We start from the raw sequence: 23,214 nt of genomic DNA, 5'->3' as shown, positions 1-23,214 counted from the left end.
AGCAAAGGCTTAGAATGATGTCATTGTGTTACATGAGTGTGCCCTTCAGCGGCTCCTGTGACTCGTAATCAACTTCAGGCCTGCCCTGCATAAAACCCTTCTCCCAATCAGTGTTCTTATATGAGATAAATATGTATCTCATTCTTTAACCGGGCATGACCTGAACCTGTGTGGGTTAGATGGCCATGGCACATTGAAACATGCACACACTAATGCACAGATCGGTGTGCATTATGTCACTTATGAGACTGCGTTATCACTAACTACAGGTGCCTCGGCAACGACGTTTGCATGTGGACCTCTTTACCTATAGATGAACTCAGTAACTCAACTGTATAAATAACTGTATGTTGTTAAGCTTCACACATTGGGCCGCTTAATGTAACCCACAAGCAAGCCTCCTTAAGTCTACTTTTAGCGCCTCGTTGCCTAGAGGGCTGCAGTGCGCTTTACAAATCAAAAAAATGAACTAAAACAAAATAAATGAACCCGCGCCCCCAAGACACACAGTGCTCATTGATTTCTTAACCAACGCTTTGAAGTTCCACACGTGTACGATAGAGAGCGAGGTCATATACAGCATTCTTCAGAGTCAAACGTCGGGTTCTAAGAGAATTGTTATCCGTTCCCTACTCTGGCTAAAACCATTGCATTTCAAAAGCCTCTGCTCGAAACAACGGCGCACGTTCGTGCGTTGCCAAATCTGTTGGAAAACGTGTTTTTTTGGCTATTCTCAAAGCAAAACAAACAATCTTCCTCTTCCTCCCAGACACACTGCCCCCGTCGGTAATGGCAACTATATCGATCGCCTCGCCCACACACCCTGCGCACTCGCCACTGAAGATACGAGGCCGAGGTGGCGGGCTGTCCCTCCCCTCTATTTGAATCTACGTCTGCCACGGAGAGAAGAGGTGAGCTAATCTTCCCGCAGCAGAGCAGTTACAATTATGGACGCGCGTGGCCCGGGCTCCCAGGAGAGAGGAAGGTGCTGATTCCAGCCCTGTAGCGTCAGCGTTGCGTCAATTTGGCTTTCCTGCGCGTCTGCGGGCGGGGCGCATCAGACGGTCAGAGCAGGCAGCCGCGCACGCAGCACCGCGCAGGCCAGCTCCGCCGCCCGAGTCAGAGCCGGGGGGCTTCCCCGACTGCAGCCGCTTTGGCAGTAGAAATTCACCAGCGAGCGGGAGCAGCTGCCGCCCCAGCGTCCGGGAAAGGCAAGGCGTGGGCTGCTGCGGAGCGGGGAGACACAACGTTTCAGGACCTTGGACAGCGCGCAGCAAGATGGCCCCGATCGTAGTCGGCGGGGACGGTTTTGGTAAGCTATGTCCCGGGCAAACTTGCTGCTGTGTGTGCCTGTGTGCGTTTTATGTGTGTGCTCAGCCTCTTGAGAATATCATGTTATCTGATTGCTAGGTTTTTGCTTCCAACGCCCCTGCAAAGACAAATGGATTCGTGCTGTGCGTTTGCCTCGGTGTTATCTCCTAGACGATGCTGCTGGCAGCATACCTCGTTTAAACTGCATTTTTTTGCTTATGTCTTTTTTCTCCCTTACTGTATTTTTCTTTGGAAGAACGTTAAGCCCCCTTAGTTCCATGTGTTGTGATTCTGCAAAACGCGTCTGATATCGCTGATGTTCCGTTATTTTAGGAACATGTTCTAGTGAGATATTACGAACTGATTGTGTTGTGAAAGTGCCACCAAAGGCCAGCACGTTTCTATGCTTATATAATTATATAAACACACACAATGCCGTGCGTCGCATTACCGAAAGCGGTGTTCCAATTTCAAGTCAGTTTCACTCGCAGCAGGTGACAGTGTTGTCTTTGATTTTGGAGGTTATCCCATTATCTAATAGTCCGAGCTCTGGGGGGGTGGGGGGAGGAGGCATCTGTCGTGAGGAGCTGACATCACTAAAAAGTTGAATTTAAGGTTGTAAATAGTGTCTGCGGCTGGACGACCTTCCTGGCAAATGTCACTACGCGTTTCTTAAAATGATTCTCCCGCTAGAGGCCATGAACCCGAAGTTTTGCCTCTCCCCGAAACAACTAGAACGGAGCTTATATAGGAGCGCCTCTACCAATGAGTGCCCCTACCTTAATGAACATTTTGATGTGCTGTGGTTTACTATTACGTTCTGTGGACACCCCCAACATTATCCCCGTAGTAAGTGCATATACAATGTCTTTATTTTGACCCCGATGAGCTCGATTAGGGGAATTTGAAACCGATCGCCCAAGAGTGGGTTTAAGAGTATTCTGAACATGTGTGCGATGAAGCCGGGAATGTGTGTGATATTGTTTTGTTTGTTTTTCTGCTGTAATGGTCATGCTATGACGGTAACATGAACCCATGTTAGCAAAGGGAGTGGCCCCGTGCCTATGTTTGTCTATTAATGCACATGTGGGTGGGGGAGGCGGAGCGGCGTTTGCTACCGCCTGGGAGGAACTGTGGTGAGCTGCAGAAGCAGGGACCAGCGCCACACGCGGACTTTGCACGACAGCAGCCTCGCATCCGGGCAGGGGTGCAACGCGAGTCACCCGAAAGGTGGGCGGCGGCCCACGGCCACCCGCCAAGGGCACGCCGCTCCGCCAAGACAGATTTCAAACTGGATTAGGAATCTGTTTTTGTCACACTGCATTTTAGCGATAATGTGATGCCTTTCTACATTTAAGGTGACAGGGTGGACACGCACTGTTCGCGGCTCGAATTAGATGTGCGAAAGCCTAATTGCTTTTATTGATTCAAGTACTGCAAAAAAAACAAAACAACGATAGTCGGTCTGCTATTGATCTATAATGTCACCCGGCCCCGCGCGCCCAGCAAGTTTCACCCAGGTGTTCATGTAATATACCCACATAGATGTACATATGTGTACCCACACTCATTCACAATCAAACGCACACACAGCTACATAAACACACACACACATATTTAACACAAACTATTGACACACTATTAACTAGAGTCAGCGGCTGTGGGGCATTGGAGTCTGGATGGCTTGATATAACATACAATCAAGAGATGGAATAACTTTTATGTAAATATTGGGGGGGGGGCATGGCATCTAAATGAAAGGGCACAATGGTGTGCTATGAAAGTTGGGCGGGTCAAACACCCTTGCCCCTCCCCACACCCCTCTAAAATGTTGCCCTTGGATGGGCAGGCGCACGCAGGAAGTGAGACAGAAAGATTGATAGACGAAGGGCGGATGGGCGAGATGATAGACTGATAAAGAGGCATTCATACAGAACGATAGAGAAAGACAGATGTGTAGAGGTCCCGGTCCTCTGCTACACACGCGCAGTGAAAGGACGGAATCCAATTGGAGGTGGATGAAGAAAAATACAGTGGGACTGGCAAAACCGAGCGGGAGAGGGACGGGTGAGAAGAGAAAGAGAGAAATGGAGTGTGAGAGAGAGAGAGAGAGAGAGAGAGAGAGAAGGGTCATACAGGAGAGAGCCAGACAGAGGGAGAAACAGAGAGGATGTGAGACAGTCACAGTGGCAAGGCAAGCACACGGGGAGAGTAGGAGAAAGTGGCAGCAGTTTATATGGACTTATTGATGGACACATGCTAAATGGATGACTGGATAAATACATTAGAAGGGTAGTGAAAAGAGATACATACGCAAACACGCTGGCTGACAGACACGCTCTGTTGATAAGACGTGGAGATAGTTAAACAGCCTACAATACTGCTTATGCAGCAAGTTAGAGTAGTGATTTGGGAGACATAAGAGACCAGATTGCATACATATCCCGGTGGCAGGTCGTTTTTTACCAGTAGTGGACAATCTGAACTGCCACTAGTATAGATTGACTCATGCACAATTCGTGTGTCATTTGGTGAAATCGTTATTTTGTTCTGCTGATTTGTCAGTTCCGATGGCATTGGAAAGCTTCAATGCAGCGATGCAGCGTGTCAAAAGTTGCCCAGCGCCGGGCCAGAATTGCCTAGCAGCAGAGCAGTTTTGCAGCCTTTTCTCGTGTATCTAATGAGGATGTCCATCATACAGTTATCGGATTCAGAGTCAGTGCCAGGGTGTGTGTCAGGTAGATAGCTAGACAACGCACGATCCGAGGAGCATTGATCCGATGAGCATTGTCTGGCTATTAGGTACAGCAACATAGGCAGAGTGCAAGACACACCCAGAAAATATGGCGGCAATATGTTTATGCACTGGTGTACACAGGCATATGTGTATGAGCATATAGATCGCATAGACAGATGGGTATACAGTAAGACAAATGTGTTTTATTTACAGACAGCTCTTGCCAAGTTATTGCTTTCTAGAAGCTCTGTCAGCAAAAGGGGTTATTATTTCACAACCTTCCTCAGTGTATTGTCCTCTGAGAATGAAAGCTGCATCAGCATTGTAAGATTGTACACTTACACCTGCTGGGTGCAAGCAGACACACGAGTGTGAGTTTACATCACTGAGTCCTTTTTATATATGTATTGATGTTTCGAAGGATAGGTGGGTGGATGGATGGTTGTGTGCAGGGATACATAATATGATATGATATGACATTTATAACACGCCTATACAGAAGTGTTTCAAGGTGCGACAAGGCAAGGGAAGAGCAACAGAGGAAAGACAGATTGACAGACTATAATACATATAGGTGAGTCTGTGAATGGTAAGTCAGCCAGATTGGCAGACTGACAAATATCTAGGTAGCTTGAAAGATAGAGAGAGTACAGTATATTGATAGATACATAGAAAGAAAGATAGAAGTATTAACAGAAGCAGAGGTGTCACAGATATAATATTGGACGGATGGATGGCTGAATCAATATATTAATCAATTGATTAGTCCATTAGTTTGGCAGTGGTGGGTTGGTAAACTGAGTGGATGAATGATTGGGTGCATTGTCTTTCAGTCATCTAATGGAAGTATGTTTGTTCTTTGTAAAATGGAGCCAGTGTTTTAAGTTTGTTCCAGGTAGACAGTTGGACCCTCTTTCATTCTTCTTCTTGCTGATAGATTTTATCCGTCAGCAGTGACTTCTGGATACCAAGGCTTGAGCGTCATTACTCCATCTTTTCGGGTTGAGTATGTAGTTGTGGGTTGGGTTTCTTCATAGTCTGTGTGGACTTGTCACAGCAGGGCTTGTTTCGCAGGGTCGTCATCGTGATGGGCCACAGATAGCGATCGAAAGGTTTTGCAGTGGTGACAGTGAGTCTCCTGATCAGAGGGTTTGGGTTCTGATCCAATCCTCGGCAGAAGTTCTTGCTTAGCTTCGCTAGATGTTCGTCCAACATCTCAATGTCTAGTTCTCTGTGAAGGTCAGCTATCCTTGTGAAAAGTACAATTTGACCCTGTGACCAGTGATTCTTTTGTAGATCGTGATTCTATGAGCTGGTTCTCTGATGCCTTATAGGTGGTTGACATTAAAGGGTAATTTTGGTGAGGGGAGAGGGACGATTGGTAAGCTGAATGGTGGATTGATGGTTAGATGCATAAAAAGGTAGAAGAGTGAGACACACACACAGATACATATATTGATAGATATATACATACAGAAAGAGAACGTTACCATCTCAGAAAGACAGATAAACGAGAGGTAAGTATATAGGCTGTCAGACAGACACATATTGAGGTAGTGTGTGCAAGAGAGCGAGAGCATGAAAGAAAGTGCCAGTGAACAAGGGAGAGAAAGAGAGAGAGAGGCAGCTATTGGTCGATTGGTGGAATGAATAAGAGATGGACGGCTAGATAACACAAAGGAGATTGGATAATCGTGCGGCGGAACAGATGGAGGAAATCATGTTCGGATGACAGACAGATGGACGGCAGCCACACCTTTCGATAGACAGAAAACATACACCCACACATATACATTGGATGGTGTGCAGATAGACAGCCTATCACATTGCCCGTAATAGCCTTGCCTTCAGCCAATCAGCACTTGCTGGTAATTCCGAGTGGAAGAATAGGCACTTTTGGGGTGGAGCCATGTTTCACTCAAGTCCTCTATCAGCTGAAAGTTTTTAGAATCAGATTCAAAACCCAGTTTAAGTGCTTTGTTAACCGTTCAATAATATATATGGTGACGCCCTCATGCCCATGCCAGGATGAACTCATCACGTACCATTTGTTTGTGTGTAGCAAACTAGCACATTGCACAGTTTTATTGAAACAAAGAAATTAGGAAGTGGCCTGTGTGTGTGATCTGTTGGAAGAGCACATGACGGCCAGATTGTACTGGTAGATCGATATATGGGCAGATGTGTACTAATTATACAGCCAGAGAGCCAGTTAACCAGGAGTAGTGATGGCTCTACCTTTGCTGCTCCAATGCAGTTTCCTCGTGTGCTCTTTCCTCCTGCACTTTTTATAAATTGGAGGGTCCATCCAAAGCATCCCTGTAACCAACACCCCAACCCCATCACTTCCCCACCACTCACTGTTGTCCAATGCACCGACACACATAGAACATATGGTGAAAGAACAGAGTTAAGTGAAAACAAAACATTGAGCAACAGTGCATGGGGAAAGTGTACACGAGGAAACGGCAGTTGACATGCACACGCATTGCCCTATCGCTATGCAGGTAAGGTGCATGCAGAGGCAGACAGATGACTCGGTGAATGCATGGATCGGCAGATGCTAGCTTATGCATAGAGATCGATAGGTACACAGATAGACAGCCCAATAGATAGATAGGTGGTGTGATATGTGGATGCAGGGGTGACTGATAATAATAATAATAATAATAATAATAATAATAATAATAATAATAATAATAATAATAATAATATGTTCATAGATAACACTTCATTCAAGCCTCCTTCACTTTCTAAGTGATGCAATGGCAGGTGTTATAATGATCCCATGTTTAATGGTACTTGATTTGTCGACTTTGAAAGGATGGAATAATATGGGTCTGCTTTACTAAAAGTTTGGGCCAATGTGAAACGTGTTTGTCAATCAGTCCCTATGCGTTTTGCAATGTGAAAGTGCGGGGTGTTCTGCTGTCTGAGACCATTCCTTTACATGTAGCTATTTACCCATGGGCTGGATGGACGGATGGACGAGCAGGCCTATGGAAATATGGTGACCAGCAAGATAGATAATGGTTGGATGGATATATGTACATTTTACACACGTCAGCGGTGTCATATTCTCTCCATTGGCCATCACGATGCATGTTGTCAAGGTTAAAGTTGCGTGGTACAAGTACATGCTGTGGGGGGTTCTGTTAGGCTGCCGGGAACATGCCTTCTGCGCCCCCCACCCTTCTCTTGAAACCCTCTGTCCACAGTTCACCCACATTAGCATCTGTTACTTGAGAATGCTAGCACAGGTTGAACACTATTAAATGGAGCATAATGGGGGTTCCAGTTGAACGCATGCTTTCCCCAAATGTGTTCCCCAAATGTGTTCCCAAAAAACGGGGTTTCCAATGAGAGTTGCCAGAGGCAACGTGTACGCAGACTGTGTTTCCTTCAGCATCGTTCACGCACCTTTTCGAAACTCCAACCCGTAATATAATATTTTAAGGAATCAGAAGGTGTTCTTCTTGGTAAATGTGCACTGTAACGAGGTTATAAAGTCCGAATTCCAGATCGCTCTGCAAAAGTGTGTAAATCAGCTTGCATCGTGCACGCTATATGCTGCTTTGATTTTGTAGACAAGTTACGCCACCCAGCATTGAGCGATTTCAACAATGCACGCATTTCACTGTGTAGGGCCAGCAGCAACATTGCACACGTCGCATGTTTAGCAGGGGCAAATAGCCTTTGGAATTCGGATCCTTCTGGATATCCCTCTGGTTTCTCTATGGCTCTATGCAATACCTTTCATGCCGGAATACTTGCTTCAAATAACATAGCTTCTTAGTTTGGTTACACAACTCTCAGCATTAGAGCTGTGGAACTTGTACATCACCTCTTAGAAGATATGCGGGATCTTCACCATTTCACTCTACAGGTTGTCTGCACTACAACTCCCATAGGGCTTAGAGAGCATAGTCATTGTTTAGCTGGGAATCATAGATATGCATTTATACCGAACATGTTTCAACGACAATACATAACGAAAATGTATGTGCTGGTGGAGGGGTAAAAGGGTAACATCTTGTGCGGAAATGGTTGGGGTGGGGTTTTAGTGGTGGAAAACGGTGGTTTGGGGGGGACCTACCCAAAATGCATTTAAAAAAATGGTTATGTGTGTTGTAAAAATATCGGTATATGTGCATTCTGTCTAAAATGTGTCATTATAAAGACATGTAACCAATCTGAACCATATGGAGAGGCTCTGGTTGCATACACATGCATCAAAATGCTTTCCAAATAATGTTTTAGCAAATATGCATGCTTTAAACTGATACAATACATTGCCTAAATTACAGTTGATCAGGCATGGCATTGCATATCTCTCTGAGACCTCTGGGGGGCGTCAACAGCACAGCATTGTACATTGTTCTAGCATTATATAATTGCATATATTCCACAGCATGTGTCCTTTTATACTTACACGATTAGAAGGTAACGATTTTTGTCTAATTTTGCAGAGGAAATTCCTACAATTGTCGGCATCTTCAGTGCCTTTGGACTAGTCTTCACTGTGTCCTTGTTCGCCTGGATCTGCTGTCAGCGCAAGTCTTCAAAATCAAACAAGACTCCCCCCTATAAGTTTGTGCATGTGCTGAAGGGAGTCGACATTTACCCGGAAAACCTCAGCAACAAGAAGAAGTTTGGCGCAGATGAAAAAACCGAGCTGAAGACATCCATTGTGTCGAAGAACTCCTTGCACCTTGATCTGGAAAATAGAGACCTCAATGGCAACATCCCCAAGATAAGCAGCAAAGTCAGAAGTTCTCCTGACCTTGAGGACTTTTCCCAGAAGACATTCTCAGAGAATGAGAAAGGCTCTATCTCTCCTGAAAGCTTAAAGTCCATTACGTCGCTGTCCTCCGTTGAGAAAGAAAATAAATTAGGAACACTGTTCTTCTCTCTAGAGTACAACTTTGAGAAGAAAGCGTTTGTGGTTAACATTAAGGAAGCTCGGGGTTTGCCAGCAATGGATGAACAATCGATGACCTCAGACCCATATATAAAACTTACTATTCTACCAGAAAAGAAGCACAAAGTCAAAACCCGAGTCTTAAGGAAGACCTTAGACCCAGCCTTTGACGAAACATTCACCTTCTATGGAATCCCTTACACCCAAGTTCAAGACTTGGTCCTTCACTTCATGATCCTGAGCTTCGACAGATTTTCCAGAGATGACGTCATAGGCGAAGTCCATATCCCTCTCTCAGGAGTTGAGTTGTCTGACGGGCGAGTTCTTATGAATAGGGAAATAAACAAAAGAAATGTCAGGGTAAATAATCTTCATATATTTGCTTTGCATTGGAAACACTTTCCTATCCACGTTTTTCCTGCTACCATGTTCTCAAGTATTACTTTTTCTCTCTGTCTTGTACATGTCTTCCTTCCTTTATCCTTTTTCCTTTTTGTTTCATTTTAATGTTCTGATCATTTTCCTTTTAGTATTTCTCCTACAGCCATGATTGCCTTTGTTACCATCTTCCTCCCTCTCTTCTTCCTCTTCTCAGTCTCATCCTTCTTCTTCTTCTTCTTCTTCTTCTTCTTCTTCTTCTTCTTCTTCTTCTTCTTCTTCTTCTTCTTCTTCTTCTTCTTCTTCTTCTTCTTCTTCTTCTTCTTTTTCTTCTTCTTCTTCCTCTTCTTCTTCCTCTTCTCCTTCTTCTTCCTCTTCTCCTTCTTCCTCTTCTCCTTCTTCTTCTCCTTCTTCTCCTTCTTCTTCTTCTTCTACTCCTTCTTCCCCTTCTTCTTCTTCTTCTTCTTCTTCTTCTTCTTCTTCTTCTTCTTCTTTTTCCTCTTCTTCTTCTTCTTCCTCTTCTCCTTCTTCTTCTCCTTCTTCCTCTTCTCCTTCTTCTTCTTCTTCTTCTTCTTCTTCTTCTGCTTCTTCTTCTTTTTATTCTTCTTCTTCTTCTGCTTCCTCTTCTTCTTCCTCTTCTTCTTCCTCTTCTCCTTCTTCTTCCTCGTCTCCTTCTTCCTCTTCACCTTCTTCTTCTTCTCCTTCTTCTCCTTCTTCTTCTTCTTCTACTCCTTCTTCCCCTTCCTCTTCTTCTTCTTCTTCTTCTTCTTCTTCTTCTTCTTCTTCTTCTTCTTCTTCTACTCCTTCTTCTCCTTCTTCTTCTTCTTCTTCTTCTTCTTCTTCTTCTTCTTCTTCTTCTTCTTCTTCTTCTTCTTCTTCTTCTTCTTCTTCTTCTTTTCTTCCTTCTTCTGCCTTGTCTTCTTCTTCATGTCCTTCTTCTCTTTCTTCTGCTTTGTCTTCTTCTCCATCTCGTTCTGCTCCTCCTTCTTCGTCTTCTCATTCTCCTTTACCTCCTTCGTCTGCTTCAGCTCCTTCTCCATCTTCTTCATCCTCGCCTTCCTACTGTATTTTTCTTACTCTTATTGTTTTATCTTCTTATGCTTATTCATTTTATTTGTTGTCTTGTCATTTTTTCCATAATCTTCATGTTTACGAAATGTTTTGAAATGTAAACACTGTGGCAACATAGAATCAATAAGTACAAGGATACGATTTGATTTAAATGTTTTGAAAGACTACAGAGATAATATAGCAGAGCAAACTTAAGTGGCTCTAGGCAATGCACTAACAGAAAGGGCAATCACAAAATGTATTTGCCTGCAAAAACATGTTTCAAGACTCACTTGAAATGTTTTCAGAGAATTCCTCAAAGTAATCACCTAATGAGGCATGTTTTGAATCTGCAAATACATGAGAGATATGTGTATACATGTATTAAAACATAATTATTTGTATTTTCACTCTCATATGTAAGGTCCAACTCCTACTTAAAGTGCCACATTTGGATTATACTAGTTTATCATACTGCACTGAAACAGAAAATCCTATTTCAAAAGGATAGTATTTCATATCTCTAGTCAAATGTATAATCATGCCCTATCAGAAATCCCACTATGGGCCTGATTCACAAAGCGTTTATCAATGGGAAAATGTAATCGAAAACCGCTTTCTGAAAAAAAGTCCTATGTTCTTCATTTAACCGATTTATCTTGAGCCATTAAAATAAGCACACAATAGCGTGCAATGTAGTTCTACTAATGGGAAGCAGTATTGCTTTTCACAGCTCATCGTGATGACTTGCATTTCCTTTTGCCATTCATATTTCGAACTGGCTGATTAGGTAGTTATGTCTTATGACTGCGCTTTGAGAAACATTCAAAGTTTAACCAACATGCTTTTTGTGCTGGTTGTACCAGGCTCAATGTAGAAGATGTTTGCAGTGTGAGTTTTTGCTTGTTAGTTTCAAATGGGCAAATCTCTCCAGATGTCGGCAATACATATCAGGCTCCTTAACAAACATTACCTAGTGAAAACATAGCAAAATTCACCTGTATTAATTAGTATTAGTACCCAGCGAGGGCACAATCAGAATGAAAGAGCCATTCTGATTGGCCCTCGCCGAGTCATTACCAGGCCGGGAATCCCTCTGTCGGGATTCCACGGCCTTTGTCCTTGGTGGGAGGCGTGGCAGCCCCTCAGCGAATGAGGAGGCTCGAAGCGGGGCCATCCATGCTCCGAGCCTCCCCACGGCTGAGAGGCTACCTTTGCCCCCTGCCGGGGACAGAGGTAAGGCTTTTTTCCCCTCCCCTTTCCTCCCTCCTCCCACCTCCCTACCCCACTTACCTTCTATGCCTTGGTCCCCGGCAGGGAACGATGGCAGCCTCCTGCCATGTGGAGACTCGGTGCGGGGCCATCTCCTCTCTGAGTCTCCACACGGCTATAGGCTTTCATCATCCGCCGCCGGGGACCCAGGTAAGTATTTTTTTCTTTTTTTCCCCTTTACCTCCCTTCCGCCCTTCTAACTGCACTTACCTTCTTTTTTTTCGGGAGCGGACGGGCTAGAAACGCTTCTGTTTCTAGCACGTCCGCTCCCGATGGTCACCATGGAAAGGGAAAACGGACTCCGTTTTCCCTTTCCAGGTGGGCATTTTCATTGTCTTTTTTGTTGTTTTTTGAAAGCTGCAGTGTTTCGGGACAAAAAAAAGCTTTTAGTGCCCTGGTAATGCAGTTTTTGCGGGCCGGGGTACTAATAGCTATATGCCCCTCACGGCAGGGGCATTACCGACTCTGGTAATGCCCCAGGGCCTTCGTTAAGGCCCTTGCTTCGCTCGGGCCGATAACTATGGGCCCCGGGGCATTACCTGAGTCGGTAATGCCCCCGCAACTTGGGGCATATTGCTCTTTAGAAATCAAAACCCTTATCATTTGTCATAAGCACATTATAACAATGCAATCCGTCAGATATGATACTTTCTTGAAAACAATTTCATATTTCTTACAGGACCATATAGGAACTTTCTTCTTTAAGCAGAGATGTATCTTTATAACGAGGAACAGTCTAATTACATGTGCAGGGTAAACACAATGTTGTCAATACAGGAAGGGAGGAAACTTAAATTAAATGACTTGGTTTCATTCAGAATCATACAGCTTCCTTTCATGAGCAATTATAATGCAACTGGAAATAGTCCTTCTTTATAAGGAAGAACATTCATATTATAATTGAGAGTGTGTGAAAGGCAGACATAAGACAGTTTCTTGATTTCCTGCTGATGCAATAACCTGTCAGGCATTCTAACTTGGCATGGTCATTGATAGCTCTCAAGGGATAGGTAGTTTACTGTGCAGGAGAATTAGTGGAATACAACACATTTCTTTAATCAGATTTCTCTGCATATATTTGTGGGGCGTTGGGTATAGGTTATAATTAAGTTGAGGGGTGGAAATGTGGGGGGCTACCCCCTCATATATTTGTGATGAAGTGGAGCATACAAAAATGTTTTTAGTTAAAATCAACTTTGATGAATTCTCCTCGATCAAATCACATTGTACTGCTCTGAAGGGCATTTAATTACATTTTTTATTAAAATATGTACTCATCTTAATAGCCATGTTTGCTTATGTGTGGGGGGGTTGTGCATGTTTGTAGGGGGGATTTACGTTGACATTTTGAAGAGTTGTATTCCTATCTAATGCGAGCTTGAAAATGTATCTGAACTTTCTGACTAAGTATGGTGTCCCCAGTAAAAGAAATAACGCCCCTGTTAGTATCAATAGCATGCTGAATCGAAAAAAAACAAAATGTAACATTATTATAAGTTTAATTTACACCCATCTCTTTAATCCATTAGAAGTCATCAGGACGTGGAGAATTGCTGATCTCCCTTTGCTACCAGTCGACAACAAATACACTGACAGTGGTAGTATTAAAAGCCCGACATCTTCCTAAAACGGACATCTCTGGTTTATCCGGTAAGTTACCTAACTATTATTTTTTTATTTCTCTTACTCAGTGAGATTGTTTTCCATGAAATGAATATTGGTGGACAATGTCAACCGTTCAAAGCGCTCTGAAGGCTCAGGGTGTCTTATTGTTTCATTAAATTGGCACGTGGGAAGAAAATGGCACCAGCATCATAGAGATTAATGATTTTGTTAGGACATTTCTTCAGGCTAGCAAGAGGTACAGGGCCAACTCAACATGTATCCTATGCAGCATATTTTAAATCATCGATCATTCAATCAAGGTGTGAAACAAGAAAGATCAAAAGGAAGCCTGCCTGTCCCTAAGCCTCAACAGTTGCAAGATATGAACGATGGTCAGCAGAGGAGTTGAAGAAACCTATTTTCCGGTATCCAGTCAAAATATCTGAAACAAAACAGAGTGGTAATTTTCAGAGTGGACAAAAACACAGAAAAACGAGGTGACCATTAATTAAACAAATAAAGGGTAGTGGGGTAAGGGTAAAGGGGTTAACATGGATCAGGACATGGTCTGGGGTAGTTTAAAAGGTAAAAAACGGGTGGCTAGGGGGACCCCCAAATAAAAAAAAGGTGCTTTTTGGTATTTTTTCCACAATGAAATTTACCACTGTGTAATTGTGGTCAGTAAGATCACTTGTAACCGTTTATGGTCATTGCATCGAAAAAGATGCATCGAAAATAAAAGCACTGAAATTCTATGTTTTACATTAAAAGTACATATCCATCGCAAGTTTTCCATTGAATGGATATGTACTTTTAAATGTAAAAGATAGCATTTCGATGTGTTTATTTTCAACATTACAACGTTACATGGAGCTGTCAACTGCTGACATTTCGGCTCTAGCCAGCTCCTTGTAACGTTTTAATGATTTTGTTGTATATTGGAGGGGTCTCCCCCAGCTCCCCCACCCCCATGCTCACCCCCTTAACCCTAACCCTAATCTAACCCTTAATCTAACCCTTAATCTAACCCTAAATCTAACCCTAGCCCCAACCCTAACCCCTAACCCTAACCCTTAATCTAACCTTTAATATGAACCTTAATCTAACCCTAGCCCCAACCCTAACCCTAATCTAACCCTTAATCGAACCCTAGCTCCAACCCTAGCCCCAACACTAACCCTAACCTAACACTTAATCTAACCCTGATTTCCACTCTTGTTATTGGCCTTTGCCTCAGAAGCACTCACTTTGGTCCTCACCGCCTACCATGATTTACATCCTCTGTATCCTGCTCTAACACCTCATAAAAATGAAGTGCAGGGACAAATTCATGTGTTTCTTTTATGGCGTTAAACCCCGTTCGAAGGGCTAGAACGGGGGTTAATGGCCCGGTTGCCCAAGTTATCGGCCAGAGTGAAGCAAGGATGGATAACAAGAGCTCTGGGCCATTAATCCCAGTTTCAGCCCTTGGAAGTGGGGTTTAAGGCTATTAGAACCCCGGGTTGCCAAAGCGGTAACCCGGGGTGCTAAACAAAAAAGGATTTTCCTTCATACAACTGGAGGCGCGCAGTGTTCCATTGTTCAAAATAAAATACATGTAAACCCTGGGAGAGCTCCTTGCCCACACCAGCAACAAGACACACTAATATTCACAATTCACTTCTTCACCTACATGTACGTTCTCTGGCAATATCCATATATTCTCACACACATTCTTGTTATTAGAAAAGCCCACAAAGCATGCCCAAGTTCAGAATGGACAGACTGGCATGACATTTGATGAATTGACACCTCCACCACCACCCATTACAAAATATCTTTGGTTTACTGTGACTTCTAATTTAAAACACATATTGCCAAGAAGACCCACATGACATGGCATCAGATTGGCATTCCTCTGCACAGTAAAGCCTTCATCAGTTGTCCAAACACTAGTCATCTCCTATGTGGACAGTGGCAACACCCTACTCGTTGGGAGTCCCAGATGCCATATTGGCCCCTCTGAAAGTCATGCAGCATGCTGCATCCCACTTCATAACAGTACAAAGAGAATTTTACCACATTAACCACACCCTCAAGAAGATATACAGGCTACTCCTTCAAGAATACATGATGTTCAAGCTTGCCCGCATACCTGAGAAGCAGTCACAAACAACATACCGCTCTACTTGGCTGAGAAACTCACAATTTATGGAGGACAGCCCACCACCTGAAGCCACAACATGGTCAGATGCAACAAGAGCTGTAAGAGCGAAAAGTAAAGAGTAAACGTGCCATTACCTGCTATCCATTCTGCCTCTGGAACGAATACCAAGGCAGATAAGACTGCCCCCTCCATCCTTCATTTCAGGAAGGACATGAATGGCCATGAATTAATTGTCTCTTCATAGAAAATCTTACCAATTGCTGATTGCTCCACTCAACCCCTTCTCCCCGTTTGTAGTCTTCCACCCCTGCATTTACTATGCATAGACGTTCCTCTGATATCCCTGCATCATACATATAATGATAGAAGCTTGGCTACAAACAGATATCTAGGTATCTTGAAGGAGCAATGTTTTGTATGGTTCAAAGTAGAATTGGTACACTTATTTAAGTATACTAATATTGTAAACAGGCTCTTTTAAACATGTCAATCCTCATTTTTAATGACCACCTCCAGTATATACTGTAGTTATTATAAGAATGTTACACTTAGCATACTGAGAAAAGCAATGAGAAAACATTGAATAACCATATAATATATTTTCTGGTAGAAGGTGGTCCATCCTTGTTGGAGAGTCTGTACACTCCTATTGTACTATTTCTTTTGAGAAAGAGAAAGGTGTCAAATAACACCAATGAGGGTTCCTGTCTGCAAATTGAAGAGCATTTTGGGAACATAGTCCTTACAACATATTTTTATATTTGAAAAATATATCTGTGATGGAAGGGATGTTTGATTGAATCACTAAGTAAATAATGCACAACCAACTTGGTGCTCATTTCACTTCTCAAAACTCTCGCCCCAACGTTAAATCATTTGTAACCATAAACATATACACTAAATAACACTGACTCAAAATCAGAATGTGAGCATACAATGTCTCTGACATGAAAACCTTAAAGAAGAGTTAAGGATGCACATGGGGCTGGGCACATGCACAGACATCTTTAGAAAATTAAATGTATATCTCCTCTCCTTTTTAACGTTTTCATTCAGTCTTTATCATGTGCTTTGCATAGCCTACTGAATGAAACTGAAGAAGTACTCACAAAGCTCTTGAACAAATGAAAAAAACAATGCATCTTGAAACTGACCGATAAGCAAGGGAGTAATGCATCTCAAAAGCTGAATGGGTCACTCCAATTTGAGTTGAAAATGATGAATGAACACAAGCTCCTCAGACTTTATATGAAATTAAAGTTATTGTGAGCTTAGGTCTATTAAGAAGAAAAAAGCCAGAAGTCTATGAATAGTGCCCATTCAAGTTCTAAAGCATGTACAATATTCAAACACATTATGCATGTGAGTTTTTTCTTTGCACACCCATGCACTGAACTAAGGGGCATTACACTGTGTAACATTGTTTGCAGGCTGTGGCTCCAGAACAATGCATTGATTCACTTGAAGCTTCAATTCTCGATATTTACTGGAGATATTTTTGACTGGAAGAACAGTTTATGATCTTAAGCATCTTCCCATCAACATGCACAATAGACTGAGACACGACATAGCGGAAAAATGTCATGTTACTCAATTACACCCTTTTAATGAACATTAGGTTAAACAAGCATACATTGGGGGTAGGAGAGATCCTGTTTTCATTCTCTTATTTGATAATACATTTCAGCTCAGGAGTAGCATCCAAATAAAAAAGAAACGTTGTTTTTATAAATATCTTGTGTATATGTAAACACTAACATATTCAGAAATAAATCTGATTGACATGAAGCCTTTTGCAGTCTTAACAAAACAAGTTATTTTAACCTGGTTATGCAGGTGGTTCAATTGCTGGTTATGAAGTCAGCACACCAGTGAGCTATTCACTTAAAAGAGGATAGATTTGGTTTCTCTCATTTGGCCGATATGGTTGAGTTTCTATTTACGTTTGGGGTATACATCATGTAAACCTAGCCAGCAATAAAAGGAGGACTGTGCATGTCATTGAGGGTAACATATAAACTAACAACAGGAATGTGTAATATGTGCTGTATTGATCAGGCTGTGCATATGCAACATCTATACAACCCAGTCCATTGGACGTTGGCAAACATGTCTTCCGATGTCTAGGATATTTTGAAATATGTGTGTGCCGTGTATTAATCATATCTTCTTATTTAGATGATTAGTTTAAAGCACTAGTGTAGTTTACAAGCAAGAGTAAAAATAAGTCGACATGCAAGTTTTAATTTGGATCGGTTGTTTAAGCCATTTACATCTTAAAATTCCAACAAAACTAAATTGACTAGTTGGTGATAATTATTTAGAATAGAATGCCAATGTTCTTTGTCAATGTTATGCAGCATCTTGAGCCAGTTAGAATGATGTGTACCTACTGTTTGGAACTGAGCATAACCAGCTCGAGCATGTATACAGGCTTAATATAAATATGCAATGAAGCAAATGAAAACATAGTACAGTAAAGTCAAAATAAGATCAAATTAGCCTCAGAAGAAGTGAACTAAAAACTAAAGGTATCCTAAGGCAAATGGCGTAAAAGGAAATCCTGCGCCCTTGGGGAATCAGTCAGTGCTAGTCATATGTGGTATGCCAACCACAGTAATATTTAAGAACCAAAAGGAAGGACACACGTCCCAAGACTTCACTCCATTGCGACCACAATGAAGAAATACCAGGGTGACGTGATGTAATATTCAACGTATTTTATTTTGCAAATTCACATAAAATGAAGCCAGCCGCCCAATAGACACGTTTTGCAATGTCCTCGTGCTTGATCACATGACAGAAATGTGCCAACAACAACTATATACAAAATGTAGTCCTCTCTTTGTTTCCACTTCAAGTAACGTTACGTGCCAAAATGGTTCTAAATTTACAGCAGCAGCCATAGTATTGCTCCAATAATGGAAAAAAACACCTACCATTCAACCTGAACAGAATAGCAGCTACCTTCTGTGATACTTGCAACTCAAAACCTAAATCACCCTACGCTGCACACACATTACTAATGTTATTCCATAGAGAACCTGAGGGCTGCAAATGCAATTCAAATAATCTTTCAGATTTTAAAAACAAATTGCATTAAACCGTAACAGGACAATCAAGTGAAAACTAAAGGTCATCAATAGTTCAAATCATGGTGAGTAATAAACTATGCTTTTTCTATTCCAGTCAATCAAATCAGAGTTCATATCATTTGGAGTCTCAACTCCAAATGCGTTAACTCATTAAACCTGTTCAGAACAATTGGAACACACGCAGAGCATTCTCATTGGACAATCTGTGGTTCATAATAAGCAGTATAGCCCAGCGATTGTTCAGGACGCTGCATCTATGGCTAAACCCAGAATGGAGTCCCACAGCCAATTGCCTGTGGACATCCAGGCAGATTTATGTACTAAGAAAATCCTATTCTTTTACATATATACACATATTTACTGTCTAGAGTGACACTGGTTTAAATGGCTTTATTGACCACACATTCAGGCTCTACTGGGTCGTTTGGGTCCCTAAAGCTTGTACAATATCCTCCCGGCACCCAGGCTTTTAATTCAGTCTTCTGCTCTTATAATGCCCAAAGGGCCCCCAGAATGTTTCAATAAGCTTTAATTAGCACTTACACGTTATTATTAGACACATGCTCTCAGCCAGCCAGAATGCTGAGAATGTAGTCTATGCACTTTGTGCTCGGGGGATAGTTCAGGGGCAACATGCTTGTCTTCAAAGCAAACCAACGCAGAGCAATACAGGTTTGAATCCTGCTCCCATGCTTATAGGCTGGTCTCTGGTATTTAGCACGTTACAAAAGATTCATTAATTAAGGCAGGAAAGAGAATGCATAGATCAATTTACAAAACTAACAAAAAGGAATGACACTCCTTAAATTAGCATAATGCATGTGCGTGTGGGTGTTCATTCTTTTTTCCCCATTATTGCTTGGCATAATGGCAATTCTCCAACGTTCAGCTCTCTGCTTCACCTCGGTCATAACTTGAGGGTAGGTCATTATCCTACATTAAGGGACCTTCTCTTATTCTAATACAATACCGCATTTTTTAAATAAATGAATGCATCAGGAATTGAACCAGTTTATCCACAACAAATTCACAACGTATTGACTTGAGTAAATTGAGTTGAAGACATTTATTTTACATGGATACAAATGTAAAACTTCCAGTGTATTCAAAAATGCAACTAAGGTCATTTAGCACATATTTTTTTTGAGACAAATGGCTGATTATTCATTCTGGCTTATTTAACCTCCAGTATGTGTTGCGTCAAAATATTTGTTTGAAAAACATCACCCTTGGAAAGCTAATAGACCTGAATAGAGTACTCCCACCAAGACAAATGACTGTACATACGACAAAACAGATGGGTGAATGATAGTGAAACAGTTCGAACCCTTGCTAAACAAACTAGTAAACAAACTCCCTAAATATGTTCCCATAATCCACTTTGAAATAGTAAAATATTTAGGAAGAGAAGAAAACCATTTCATAAAGCGGTGGACAGCACAGAGAAAGATTATCAACCAAGTCTTTACCTTCCAAAGTGAGGAAAATAAATCACGATTTCAGAGGATGATTGGAAATTGCATGCTGGTACATAGGGAAGAAACCCCCTGATAGCTGCAAATAACTGCTGGAATTCCAATACACTGGCCTTTGAATGCTACTCACTTCCAGATAAGCAGCCAGTGCAGTATGACCATCTCAGATGAAATGTGATCATACTTCCCCAGCCACAGCCACACCTGGGTGGATGATTGTTTGCATCTCTTGAGATGCTACAGAAGAAAAGTGGCCACAAAATAGTGACAGCCTAATCAGTGCCTAATCAGTGCAGACCATCACCACCATTGATGTGCCCTGCATTTGAGAGTGAACGTAAGAAGGAGAAGAAACCTTCTAAGATCTTTAAAATACAAAAGAAATGCTGTCACATGATTGATCCTCTATCGGTATCTATGGGCACTGCTAGTTTCTTCACCAATGAATCTGCCAGTTTTAGAGTGAAAATGGTCAGACATGATCTGAATTTCAGACAGCCATGTTGATGATCTATGTCTTGAAGTAATTTTTTTTCCAATGTTTGCTGGCCATATAAGAATTAATTGCCATGACTCAATTCAAACCGTTGGTTCATTAAATATATATTTGTGGCTCAAAATGAAACTGTGATGACCTTTACCTGCATGGTGATGCATAGTGATACTAATATGGGGTGTTTTCTATAGCACCACATTCATGCTGTAGTGGTTCAGAGTGCTTTAATAAACCGATGTTACAATTAACAATTAGTATCCACAATTAAGAATGAATAAATTGCAGCAGAGGTAGCAGGTACATATTGAAAAACAGTTGGCACGGGCAAGAAGCCCACAACTAACACAAACATTGAGAAGATAGGGGCCATGTCAAGGACATGTTCTTCACCTGTTCTCAGGGAAACAGACAACATGCATTTGAATACAGGTCTAAATGGAAGTTACTTACATAGTAAATTGTCCACTGGCGTGTTTGAGGCCTTTGAGGATTTGACTGGCAAACCCTTGATTTAGCTGGGTAAACCAGATTTTAGGTAGGGCAGTTGTTGGACACGTTTGTGGCTCTTTTTATTTATTCGTTAGAAAATATGGGACAAATCAGTTCATAAAAGAGATATTTATAGTAATTTCCTAAAATTAGAACCTAAACTTTATTCAATGTCATTGGTACAGGAGGCGTCCTATTCTTGTTTGGAATATAATAAATAGGCAGCCTTTTCTGTGTTTCAATTTTGGAAGAGAATCTATCAACAGACATGATTGAATCACAGATATCTTTGGAAGAATGTATCTGTTATTGTTATTGGGACATCATATTGCTCCTGTAGCATTCTACAAAATTATTTCTGTTTAGGAGAAGTACTGTTCTCCTTTGGTTCAGATAGATATTTGTCTATTTTAGGAATGTCAAAATAATTGCACGTTCTTTATTGCACTTGTAAACATTTCTATGTTTCCCCTCTTCTGCCTAGAGCTTCTGTAAAACATGTATGAATACACTGCCGGCACTGTTGTTACCATACCTCCATATTACGATCTCCATACCGGCACCCGTGAGCAGAACTTGATGGTAGTAATGGTACCATTATGAACGGTACTGCTTCCACCATCCTCCCCATTCCCATTGACCCCTATGGGGACTCAAATGGGAATGGGGATGTACCGGCTCTGGCACCCGCACAAGGGGAATTACCGGGTCCACCAAGGTCGGAATGGCCCGGTGATTCCCCTTTCGTGGGTGCCAGAGCCGAGTTTGGGGGTAGCCATGTCGGTAAAACTGCCATGGCTACCTCCAACCTCGTAATGAGGATCGTTGACATTAGGCCTCATTACAAGTCGGCAGTAACCCAACCGGTGCTGCCGGTGGGGTGCCGCTGGACTTGCAATATTTTCCGGTGCCTGGCATGCCAGAAACACCGGGGGAATATGACACTGGTGTAAATGGAAGTTAGGCGCCGGAAAATCGTTAATCCCCATTCCCATTTGAGTCCCATAGGACTCAATGGGGATGTCGGGAGCACCGGCACCATTAATAATGGTGCCTGTGCTCCAGAGAAAGGCTGCGGGTGGGTGCCATCCCACCCGCCAGGTCAACCTGGCGGGCGGGACAGCAGCCACCCGCAGACTCGGAGTTTGTCCAGTAACAGCAGTGCCAGCAGGCTTACCAGCACCGTTGTACCCAGACCGGCACACTCCTAATGACGCCCATTATCTTGAAAGACGACTTATAGTCACAAGAGGGATACAGCTATACAGGACACAAGAGCCAGAACGAAAAACCTTTCTAAGGAGTACTGGGCAAGATTTGTGCAGTGGATGAGGTTAGGGTATGGATAATTATAGTTAGTTCACGCTATCCTTCTAACCAATTTACATTTCTATTGTAATTGCCAAAAACCCAGGACTCGAGAAGTGTAACACAAACAGGTTTATTTTTCAACCCATGCATGCCCAGGGCTTGGAATGTCTGAGTAATCGTGTGAAGGGTTTTAAAAGGTAACTAAAAAGGGACATTTCTACTTGCTTGTGGACAATCATTCCATCAACACCACCTTCCAATTCATGGGCTCTGCTTCATGGTGGTTAAATAAAAGTCACAAATAGTAAATCGGGTTCAAGTGTCCACTGCACTTCTTTCATAGCAGTGCCATGTTTACTGTAGTCAGGATGTCTTCATGTCCTTCTGTCTTGTTTTTCCTCAGATCCTGCCATACCTAGTTTACATGTCACAACATCAAACTTGATCCTGGAGTATTGGCTGCCACATATGTGGTTAATAAAAGCCTTGTTTCGTCATTTTACATTTGGTCGACTCATGTTTAGCATCCTTGGTCAATCTCCCCTTTTCTCCTGTTATGGTTGGGACCCTTCTATGCCCCCCTCCCTGCTCCAACACCATCTGCCCCTGCTCCCCATGCCTAAACACCCCTGAACTTTAACATACAAATATATATATATATAAATATATATATTCACTGTAAAAACTTTGTTAAAGGGACGTTATGGTAAGGTTGCACTAGTAAAAACCTATGAAATTCATTGAAAAACAGTGTTAAAGGGATATTATGGTTACAACTAAAACCGAAAAACCTCAGAAATTCACCAGTTATGGTAAGCTAAGAAACCATAACTCGCACTACCACCGTGCACTGCTAAGACTAACACTGAGGGCATCAAAGGTGACATTAAAAAGGTCAACAAATGTCATTGATGACATCACAGATGAC

General features: G+C 42.2%; 1 protein-coding gene across 1 annotated transcript in view; it reads left to right on the top strand.

The window, feature by feature from the left end:
* The first annotated feature begins 883 nt into the window (after window positions 1-883).
* SYT4 (synaptotagmin 4) overlaps window positions 884-23,214 on the top strand; it is a 39,782-nt gene continuing 17,451 nt past the window's right edge. The window contains exons 1-3 of the mRNA XM_069626884.1: window positions 884-1,312; window positions 8,518-9,329; window positions 13,199-13,319. Of these exons, the coding sequence (XP_069482985.1) occupies window positions 1,279-1,312; window positions 8,518-9,329; window positions 13,199-13,319 (967 nt within the window). The 5' untranslated portion in view covers window positions 884-1,278. The remainder of the gene's footprint in view (window positions 1,313-8,517; window positions 9,330-13,198; window positions 13,320-23,214) is intronic.

Source organism: Ambystoma mexicanum, chromosome 6p, assembly GCF_040938575.1.
Source record: "Ambystoma mexicanum isolate Mex_15411 chromosome 6p, UKY_AmexF1_1, whole genome shotgun sequence".
Taxonomy (NCBI): domain Eukaryota; kingdom Metazoa; phylum Chordata; class Amphibia; order Caudata; family Ambystomatidae; genus Ambystoma; species Ambystoma mexicanum.
Note: the sequence above shows the minus strand (reverse complement) of the source record. Positions and strands in the feature narration are given on the sequence as shown.